At 43.5% G+C, this 11,542-nt stretch overlaps 1 protein-coding gene across 1 annotated transcript in view; it reads right to left on the bottom strand.

The window, feature by feature from the left end:
• The window catches only part of DENND4C (DENN domain containing 4C), a 94,817-nt gene that overhangs the window by 65,888 nt on the left and 17,387 nt on the right, over window positions 1-11,542 (bottom strand). The window contains exons 2-4 of the mRNA XM_053371802.1: window positions 5,080-5,403; window positions 2,535-2,787; window positions 93-162 (exon numbers count right to left, since the gene is read on the bottom strand). Of these exons, the coding sequence (XP_053227777.1) occupies window positions 93-162; window positions 2,535-2,787; window positions 5,080-5,384 (628 nt within the window). The 5' untranslated portion in view covers window positions 5,385-5,403. The remainder of the gene's footprint in view (window positions 1-92; window positions 163-2,534; window positions 2,788-5,079; window positions 5,404-11,542) is intronic.

Genomic DNA, 11,542 nt, shown 5'->3' with positions numbered 1-11,542 from the left:
AAGAAATCACAGCCAGCAAATTTAGTAAGCGGCAAAGTAATTTAAAGTAAATTTAAATCAGTGCTAATATTATCTGGAAATAAATAACTTACCAGCTTTGTATGCAATGGAGTTCGAAGCTGGAACGGACTTCTTGTAACACAGGTATACACTGGAACCCCACTGCGAAGGCACCAAAAATTAGATCATCACCAGAATCAGTGTTTGGGAGAAAGAGAAATCACCAAACATCACAGGAGAACGCCTTGCCTTTCAAAACCCTCCCAGAGCCAATTGCATACCAAAAAAATTGTTCACGCCTGCACATGTATCAGTGGCCAGACTCTATTGAAGTCAACAGTTGCTGCTGCAGTCAGTCTTTAGATGTAAGACCATAGAAAAAAAACCAACCTACCAGGACAGGTAAAATAATTTATTATTATTATTATTATTATTATTTTATTTTATTTATACCCCGCCCTCCCCTGCCACAGCCGGGCTCAGGGCGGCTAACACCAATAAAAATCACAGTAAAAACATAATAGAGGGAAAAGAGAGGGGGGAACCCCCTAATTTAAAATACAGGTTAAAATGCAATTTAAAATGCAGCCTCATTTTAAAAGTAGCTGATAAATTAAGACCATAAGGGGAAGGCAACATAGGGGTCAGACCGAGTCCAAACCAAAGGCCAGGCGGAACAGCTCTGTCTTGCAGGCCCTGCGGAAAGATGTCAAGTCCCGCAGGGCCCTAGTCTCTTGTGACAGAGCGTTCCACCACGTCGGGGCCAGTGCTGAAAAGGCCCTGGCCCTAGTTGAAACCAATCTAAATAATAATAATAATTATAATAATTATTATAATAATAATTATAATAATAATTATACCCTGCCCATCTGGCTGGGGCGGCTTCCAACAAAAGATTAAAAGTACATTAAAACATCAGTCATTAAAAACGTCCCTAAACAGGGCTGCCTTCACTCTGCTAGCACTTTCTTTCTACACTGAGGACCATCTCTACTTTTTGTTTCTTTTTAGGACTTGCGGTTCAGTGCAGACTATGGCAGGTGGCAGAGACCGCTTGTCCTGAGCGTGATTGCTGAGCGCGATTGCTGTGAGCCCTGAGCCCGATTGCTGTGAGGGGCCAGGAAGGAAGCACGGGCAAAGCACCTTCTCCAAACATCCTGAAAGAAAACGTTCGGGTTCCGGAAGGAGCCGTCGGAGCTCCGAAATCAAGAGCAGACATACAGCGCAATCAAGACCCACAGCAAACTGCCTCAGGAGCCGCCATTGAAGCAGCGGTTCCTCCAAAAATAAAAGAAATTTGGACCAATTTGAAAAGGTATCTTTTTTTAAGAAGAATAAACTAACTGGATCCACACCAGGGTGGTAAAGGTTTTCTTTTTTTATAAAATCTTATTAATTTTTCACGAAGAAAAAAACTTTGCAAATGTTAACATAAACCGTAAGTTACTTTATCAACTGACTTTCCTGTCCTCCCCTTTCATGGTTTCCATATTCACCTTTAAATGTTGCATATTTCGCCTATGCTATTCAATACATTCAATTTACCCTATTTAGAACGGCCTCCGCTTATGAAAATAGACACGTAAAGTATCTCAGCATAGTGTTTTATCTCCTCTTGCTTCACTCCTGATCTGTATACAGTGGTACCTCAGGTTACATACGCTTCAGGTTACAGACTCCGTAACCTAGAAATAGTGCTTCAGGTTAAGAACTTTGCTTCAGGATGAGAACAGAAATCCTGCTCCAGCGGCGCAGCAGCAGCAGCAGGCCCCATTAGCTAAAGTGGTGCTTCAGGTTAAGAACAGTTTCAGGTTAAGTACGGACCTCCGGAACGAATTAAGTACTTAACCCAAGGTACCACTGTATTTGTGGGGGAAAAGGAAGGAAAGACTAGTTCCTCTCTGTCTTGTATGGTACAGTTTCAGGGACTCAGGCAAATGCTAAAATTCAACCCCACACCAATATGTTCTAAACTGGATTCTACTGACCCTGTGCCTACACTTCAGTAGCGTTATCTGAAAAACTACTTTGAAAAGGCGTTTTACTTTCATGTATATCACCACAAACACAGCAATATATTTGTTTTTAAGGCACCGGGGACTTTTGCAATTGGCTTATAACTCACAAACGAAGAACGCCAACAGTAAAAGCAACTTCTTTCACTTCCACTTAAATAGCTCGGCTATTATTCATGACAAAAGTAAAAGCTACTTTTTATCATTATAACACCAGCAGTCTTCCAAAGTTCAACTGTTCCCTCCTACCCTGTTCTTAAAAGAGAGAGAGAGAGCAGTTGGCTATCTCATAGATATGGATTCTGGCAGCAGAAGTGGAAGAAGGAAGAAAGACAGAGCTGTGGAAAATGAGGTGACGCAAACTGTACTCAGAGTTAAGTACACTAGGTAAGAGTGCAATAAATACTTTTATTATTATTGAAAAAACATTTTTAGCAGAAGCAACAAGCTCCAAAAGCATTTCTGCCCCATCACCCCATTACAAAGCCAAAATTTCAGACGACAACGTATTAATCTCACCATGCCACAATTCAAATTCTTATCGACTTTGCAGAATGTATGAGGCGGGGTTTCTCCTTTGCTGGTTACAATGACGCAGATGTCGGTAACGGCCAAGGAGTTTTGGGGTCGCACGGGGGGAGCCCTCCGAAAGGTGATGAAGATTCGCTGGGAACTTGCCGAACTGTTGTTGACATTCGCGCAACGGCCGTAGGGAGTAGCCTGGATCACTTCACAGCCCGGGATCAAGCGTTCCTTCCCTTCGTATAAAACTCTGCAAGAAGGAAGGAAAAACGGACAGAGGAACATTTCACACACATAGTACCAAATTATTTGCCAGTGCACTTTTATAGAATTATATACCCTTCTCAACAGGACCCCTTTCAAGCACAAATACAGTGGTACCTCGGGTTACATACGCTTCAGGTTACATACACTTCAGGTTACAGACTCTGCTAACCCAGAAATAGTGCTTCGGGTTAAGAACTTTGCTTCAGGATGAGAACAGAAACTGTGCTCCGGCAGCGCAGCAGCAGCAGGAGGCCCCATGAGCTAAAGTGATGCTTCAGGTTAAGAACAGCTTCAGGTTAAGAACGGACCTCCAGAACATATTAAGTACTTAACCTGAGGTACCACTGTAATGATTCTCAAGGAATACCGAAAGAATTCCCATTGACTGCTGCCTCTCCATGAAGACGGTTTTGCAAAGAGCATGGTGGAAAGTAGAGAGATGGGCGATATCTGGCTTTCAACATAGTGATAGATCACTGGCTAAACATCGTAATTTTGCCTACACCTGTTTTTGTGATTCGCTGCCCCTGCGTAAGGCAGGGGAGAGCTAAGCCGGCAGAGTTAATGGGGGCTGCAGGAATCGAGAGATGGCTTCACGGTTTCCCCCACATTTTGTGTGTGTACGTGCGCTCGTGCGCTATGCAAAAATCACATCATGATTTGCTAAATATTGCCAGGCAAAAAAAAGATGAAACTGATATCACAATATGGATTTCACACCAGGATTTGGATGATACTCTATTTTTCGCTCTATTAGACGCACTGGATGATTGGACGCACCTAGTTTTTAGGGGAGGAAAACAAGAAATAAGAAAGGAATGCAAAGCATCCTGAGCTAAGAGGGAGCGCTCCTCCATCTTCGCTCAGGAGGCTTTGCGGGGCTACCCCTGAAGCCAGGAGAGCAAGCGGAATCGGTGCGCACCGATCCCCTTGCCCGCCTGGCTTCAGTGAAAGCAAGCCTACTGGCTTTCCTCCCGCAAGAGCCACGCACTCTTTAAAGAGCGCGGCTCTTGGGGGCTTTTCTGGGAGGTGGGGGAAGGGCAGCCCTTTTCCCTCCTCGGGAAAAGCCCCCACATGCTCCACGCGGCTCTTTAAATGGAGCGCTGACAGAGCCTCCTGCCTGCATTCACTGCATAAGACGCACACCCATTTCCCCTTACTTTTTAGGAGGGGAAAAGTGAGTCTTATAGAGCGAAAAATACGGTATATCACCCAGCCCTAGCACACATCATGACCTAACACACAACATCACCAAAGCGCAGCTTCTGATTGGCCTCCTGCAGCCAATCGGAAGCTGCAGAAGCCCCATCGGACGTTCGGGTACCAAGGAAAGTTCGCAAACAGGAACTCTCACTTCCGGGTTTGCGCCGTCCGGGAGCCAAAACGTCCGAGTACCAAGGTATCCGGGATCCAAGGTATAACTGGACTTGCATTCTTTCAAGCACCTACAGTTTTGGATAGAAGAAGAAGAGTTTGGATTTGGTATCCCGCTTTATCACTACCCTAAGGAGTCTCAAAGCGGCTAACATTCTCCTTTCCCTTCCTCCCCCACAACAAACACTCTGTGAGGTGAGTGGGGCTGAGAGACTTCAAGAAGTGTGACTAGCCCAAGGTCACCCAGCAGCTGCATGTGGAGGAGCAGGGAAGCGAACCCGGTTCACCAGATTACGAGTCCACCGCTCTTAACCACTACACCACACTGGTTCTATAGGACAGACTGTCAGGAGTTCCAATCCTGAAGGTCTTTTTTTTTTTTTTAAAGGCAAAACCACAATTTTATCTCCCACACTGATGCAGCTCAATGACTAACAGGTCCTTTTCTGAGCGTACGTTTCTGAGCACAATTCAAAGTGTTGGTATTGACCTTTAAAGCCCTAAACGGCCTCGGCCCAGTATACCTGAAGGAGCGTCTCCACCCCCATCGTTCAGCCCGGACGCTGAGGTCCAGCGCCAAGGGCCTTCTGGCGGTTCCCTCATTGCGAGAAGCAAAGCTACAGGGAACCAGGCAGAGGGCCTTCTTGGTAGGTAGTGGCGCCCGCCCTGTGGAACGCCCTCCCACCAGATGTCAAAGAGATAAACAACTACCTGACATTCAGAAGACATCTTAAGGCAGCCCTGTTCAGGGAAGTTTTTAATGTGTGACATCTTAGTGTATTTGTTGTCTTTGTTGGAAGCCGCCCAGAGTGGCTGGGGAAACCCAGACAGATGGGCGGGGCACAAATAATAAATTTATTATTATTATTATTATATCTGTTTTCACTGCAACACTGCTCACCCAATGTCCGTAAGAGGCGGCTTGTCCCTGCTTCTCTTGTAACACAGAAAGAGCTCCGGACTTTTGAGACTCCCATAGTTCAGGTTGGCCTGAAGTGCTGTGGGGGTTGCTTCGACACAGGTGTATCCCTCGGGAACGGTTTCTCCCGCTGACTTGATGATGATAGCAAGATCTGTAATGGGAGCTTTGGGGCCAACCGACTTTGTTTCAGAGCGATTTACTTCTTGGTCCAGAAGCGTCGACGTATCTGTGAGTCCGGCCACTACGAAATAGTCCACCACTCTTGGGCCTTTATCCTCTATCATAATTGTGCTGGGGGGATTCCTGCAAAAGATGGATGGAAATCAGGTTAAGAACCATCTTTTTAAAAACAAAAACAAAACGTAATAATTATTCCAGACACACATGATTTTGAATGAAGATGGTAGGTCTCTTCTAATTGCATAGGTAAGAGAATAACAGGAGAGTCATTTATTACATGAATCAACCCTTAAGGCATGTTCACCATCCCAAAAGAACCTAGAGCATGGGTGGGCAAACTAAGGCCCGGGGGCCGGATCTGGCCCAATCGCCTTCTAAATCCAGCCTGCAGACAGTCCAGGTATCAGCGAGTTTTTACATGAGTAGAATGTGTCCTTTTATTTAAAATGCATCTCTGGGTTATTTGTGGGGCATAGGAATTCGTTCTCCCCCCCTTCAAAATATAGTCTGGCCCCCCACAAGTTCTGAGGGAGAGTGGATCGCCCCCCTGCTGAAAAAGTTAGCTGACCCCTGTCCTAGAGGATGCCGGTGGTGAGATTTCTGTCAGCAAGGGTGCCGGAATTCTGTCTCTTTTAATTTTATTTACCCCCCCCCCCCCGGAAAAAAATACCATATTCTAAAAGCATGCATTCTCATCTCTTTTGGTCAGCCAAAAAAAAAAAAAAAGGTGGAAGGAGGAGGAAGAGAAGAATCAACCTGAACTTATACATCAAGCTGAGTTACATGAATTCAGATCATTGGTCCATCTATCTCAGAATGGAGATCACAGGCAAATATTTGCTTGGGGGTTGAACAACAGAGGAAAGGGTTAAGAAACCTTTTGTGCTCTGACACCTGAGGTTTCTTAACCCTTTCCACTGTTGTCAAAAAAGGTTATTTATGTGTGCCATAACTGCAGCCCGTGTATTGTTAGCCCAAAAATGGAAAATGAGCGAGGTCCGAACTAAAGAGGAATGGCAACTTAAACTGATGGAATATGCGTAGCTTGTGGATCTAATTTATAGAATAAGAGAATAAGCAGAACATTCTTTTAAAGGAGATTGGGAAATGTTTATTGAATATATGGGGAGAAATTGTGTACACTTGAAAACGTTGGCAGCATTAAGATAAATCCAACGGTGTAAATAAGTTTTGATGGAAGTAATAATGGAATAGTGAATGGTTTAGTTTATATAAAATATGCAGGGATTTATGCTACGCAAAATGAAGCATGGAAAGAGAAGAAGGGAAGTCATTAATATTTTAAGGTTGTTTAAATGAATATTCTAAATTGTAAAAAGAAAAATAGTATGTGTGTATAGAAAGAAACCTTTTGTGCTTCTTCTAACCCTTCAAATTGCAGCAGCACTTGTTTTAAAACCACATTAAAAATATTCACAATAATTTATGTAATTTGTTCTTCTGGCCTGAAACCAGAAGTCTCTTAACCGATTTGCGGTTAACCGCTTTGCCCTGTCCAACCACCCCCAAAACTGCTATGCTGCATAGAGGCTACTGTCAACTTTTAAACATGAATGAATCTGGAATTATTCTATTCCTTGTAGATTTATCCATGGTGTCTCAGAAAGCAGGCATCTGAAACTCTCAGAAATAAGTCTTCCGTAAAATCTACCATTCCCTCTGTTTCTCTTCTTCGTGATCTCCACCTCTAATCTCAAAACCCCCTGTAATACCGCAAGTTATCAAATTGATGCTAGAGGCTCTTATGTAGCTCTTGTCCAAATCTATGACTGCTAATGCAAGAAGGGACTCATCTGAACAATGATTTAGAAGAGCAAGCATCAAATAAAGGAACTGTTAATGCAAGGAGCCTCTCTTCTAGGAAAGCCCTGATCTATAGGTAATGTAAAGGTAAAGAACCCCTGGTAGGTTAAGTCCAGTCAAAGGTGGCTATGGGGTTGCGGCACTCATCTTGCTTTCAGGCCGAGGGATCCGGTGTTTGTTCGAAGACAGCTTTCCGGGTCATGTGGCCAGCAGGACTAAGCAGCTTCTGGTGAAACCAGAGAGCATGGAAATGCTGTTTACCTTCCCACACCATCGGTACCTATTTATGTACTTGCGCTGGTGTGCTTTTGAACTGCTAGGTTGGCAGGAGCTGGAACAGAGCAATGGGAGCTCACCCCATTGCACAGGTTCAAACCGCCAACCTTCCTATCAGCAACCCCAAGAGGCTCAGGGGTTTAGACCACAGCGCCACCCGTGTCCCTATTCCTGATTTATAGACTGGGTTGTCACTGGCTTATTGCTCTCTTTCAAAACACTACAACCAGGGGACATCAAGACCCAGCATGTTATAAAACTGAAGATTCCCTCCCACATTCAAACATACAACTGACTGTCAAGTTTTGTGAAGAAGAAGAAAAAGAGTTTGGATTTGATATCCCACTTTATCACTACCTGAAGGAGTCTCAAAGCGGCTAACATTCTCCTTTTCCTTCCTCCCCCACAACAAACACTCTGTGAGATGAATGAGGCTGAGAGACTTCAAAGAAGTGTGACTGGCCCAAGGTCACCCAGCAGCTGCATGTGGAGGAGCGGGGAAGCGAACCCGGTTCACAAGATTACAAGTCCACCACTCTTAACCACAACACCACACTGGCTCCAGTGTGACATCAAAAGCAGCGACTCTTCTCTCAATTTATTCATCAAAAACTCCAGTAGGTTCAATTTATTCACCAAAAACTCCAATAGGTTCAAAGCACTGGTAGAATTAACCGATCAAGCATCGTGCCAACATCTAGCAAGAGATAATTAAAACATTTCCCCACCTTATTTTTAGCACCCCTTTCTTATGAAGACGTGAAAGAGCACCCATTCAGGTCTTTCTACTTCTGCTGAGGCGGCCTCAACAGACATACCAAGGGTTATTTGGGTGGCAGCAGGGGGCAAGTCCATTCCTGTTTAACAGGAAAGATCTCCCTTAGCAGTTAATGCTCCTAAATTCTTGATAGAAAAGACATCATTCTTCTTTCACACAAAGCCACAGCCCAGGCCCTTCCTTGGGATGCTCCCCAGTTGACTCCTCTATGTGTAACTGCAGCATATGCGTGTGTGTGTGTGTGTGTGTGTGTGTGTGTGTGTGTAAGGTATTTTATTTACACACAAACAAACCTCTCAGTGAACAGGGCACACAGATAAGGAAGATTCATGCAACTGCGGTTGCAATATTTACAGATATATCATAACTAAATGGGCAAGTACCATAGAGACACAGAAGCCTACAAATGGGAATAAACATTCATCAGATTATAACAAACAAGCCACTCCAGCTTCAAATTGTGTAGAATTGTCCTTCAATAACTGTTGTCGTTTAGTCGTGTCCAACTCTTCATGACCCCGTGGACCAGAGCACACCAGGCACTCCTGTCTTCCACTGCGTCCTGCAGTTTTGTCAAACTCATGTTCGTAGCTTCGAGAACACTGTCCAACCATCTCGTCCTCTGTCGTCCCCTTCTCCTTGTGCCCTCCATCTTTCCCCGCATCAGGGTCTTTTCCGGGGAGTCTTCTCTTCTCATGAGGTGGCCAAAATATTGGAACCTAAGCTTCAGGATCTGTCCTTCCAGTGAGCACTCAGGGCTGATTTCCTTCATAATGGATGGATTTGATCTTCTTGCAGTCCATGGGACTCTCAAGAGTCTCCTCCAGCACTATAATCCAAAAGCATCAATAACTACTAACATGTTTAATATCATACATACATATATATATATATATATATATATATATATATATATGTATGTATGCATGCACAAAAGCTTGGACAGAGCAATGGGAGCTAACCTCATCACACGGATTTGAACCACCAACCTTCCAATCAGCAAGCCCAAGAGGTTCAGTGGTTTAGACCACAGCGCCACCCAAACCTAGCAGTTTGAAAGCACACCACTGCAAGTAGATAAATAAGTACCGATACGGCGGGAAGGTAAATGGCGTTTCCGTGTGCACTGGCTTCCGTCACGGTATCCCGTTGCACCAGAAGCGGTTTAGTCCTGCTGGCCACATGACCTGGAAAGCTGTCTGTGGATAAACGCTGGCTCCCTCGGTCTGAAAGCAAGATGAGCGCTGCAGCCCCATAGTTGAATTTGACTGCACTTAACCATTCAGGGGTCCCTTAATTTTCTTTTTATATATATTCAAATTTTAACCAAAGCAGCGGTATTTCTCTGCTCCAACATTGAGCTTATAGTTTCACCCCAATCCTGCCAGTCCTTTCCAATGCCCAACTGATGAGTGAAGTTATGACGAGGTAGCAAATGCACATTCTAAGAACTGGGATGGCTCCAAACACGGCCAACATGTCCATTCACAGCAAATACATATGCAGATTCCATTAACGTTATATTTCTCTACAACAGAATAGCATGCAAAACCAAGTCTGCTTTCTCATATACAAATAATTTTCAAAATGCTTGTTCCAGAGTATTTCTACACCACGTAGACATCTTCTCTTCTATCACTTCCTATTAAGACAACACTTGCTCCAACTTTTGTAACCTGGAAATAGGTTAACACTTGATTTACATTAATTTAGAAAGGTAATAGCTTCTTATTAAATTACACTTAATTACCTCTTCCTAGTGAAAGCAAAACAAACTCAACAAGCTGCTTCCAAGTGGCCCTACCAACGTGAGCACTCTGTGTGTATGTGTTTATGACAAAAAGAGAGAGAGAAAGAGAAAATATTTGGAAATATCCATTACTGCACATTCCTTAAATCCTATAAGAGACACATTTTTCACAATTGGCATTATGTTCTTAATTACGCCACAGAACTTGGCTTCCAAATATTTCAAGTTATCATAATTCAGTATGCAACAAAACTGCTAGCATTAAGCAACTGGTTGGACTTGTTTAGAGAAGCAGACTCCAGACAATATTGAAATTCTTCAAGAAATGATACAAACCTCCTTCTCTACCCTCACGGCAGAAGGGTCTAATTCTTCCCCTCCCCATGTTCCCCTCTTGCTCCATACATGAGAACAGAGCTGACATTTATTAACGACTGGAAATTTCTTATGGGCTTTCTGCGTGAGAGAGAAAATCAACTTGTAATATCTGGATTTGAAGATTGACAAAATACTGGTTTCTAGAAGATAGAATGGTTGGATCTTAAGGAATGAATATGATATGTAGCTACAGGACAGAGAACAGGAAGCCCTTTTATTTTATTTCTTCTTTTTCTTTATCCCCCCCCCCTTCTTTTCCTCTTCTCTTGGTTTCTCTTTCTTTAGGTTTCTCCTTTCCTTGTCTTCCTCCTGATCTTGTTCTCTTTTCAGACTAAGTAGCTGTTTTGTCTCAGTATATTACAAAAGGATACTTTGTAATGGGCATTTTTTTTGGGGGGGGGATACAGTCGTGCCTCGGAAGTTGAACAGAATCCATTCCGGAAGTTTGTTCGACTTCCGAAACGTTCAGCTTCCAAAGCGTGCAGGAAGCTCCTGCAGCAAATCGGAAGCCGCGGAAGCCCCATCGGACGTTCAGCTTCTGAAAGAACGTTCAAAAACCAGAACCATCACTTCTGGTTTTCGATCGTTTGGGACCCAAAACGTTCGACTCCTGAGGCGTTGGGAGCCAAGGTATGACTATACATGCGTAGCCTCACAGCAGAGCACAAGCAAATTTAGTCTGAGGAAGTTACAATAACAACGAAGATAACAGTAATAGTTATTAACATAAGTGGACTAATTCACCAAAATGTTTATTTTAGAGGACGTTATCAGGAAAACACATACATAACAAACAAACGAAATCTTCCTTCAATATAGAGGAGCAGTGGGAAAGGCCACAGCAACACAAGAAATGGTTTATTTTAAAAATTAATTCCAACTTACACCAGCAGTATCCTATTTCACTACTTGCTAAATGTTCGTAACACCGACTTTCACAGCTAACAATGACTTTCACAGCTGTCAAATGGAACGTATCTGATTCCAGGGTGTCAAGCGGAAATTGAAGGAAAGGGCGATATTATCCCTAGGAAATGGGAAAAATGACTACACCGAGTATTCGTCGGAACATCTGGTAAATATCCTAACAAGAACCACAATTTTCATTAGCATTTACTTTTTAATTGCAAACTTGACAGAGGTGAATTATCACTTCTTAAATTTAAGGTGTGATGATTCACCTCAATCAGGCTTTTTGGTTTTTAATTCATCTTCCCCATAGACTGTGCTGTACGCAAACCCCACTGACTCGTCAG

The sequence above is a fragment of the Podarcis raffonei genome, chromosome 17, assembly GCF_027172205.1.
Source record: "Podarcis raffonei isolate rPodRaf1 chromosome 17, rPodRaf1.pri, whole genome shotgun sequence".
Classification (NCBI taxonomy): Eukaryota; Metazoa; Chordata; class Lepidosauria; order Squamata; family Lacertidae; genus Podarcis; species Podarcis raffonei.
Note: the sequence above shows the minus strand (reverse complement) of the source record. Positions and strands in the feature narration are given on the sequence as shown.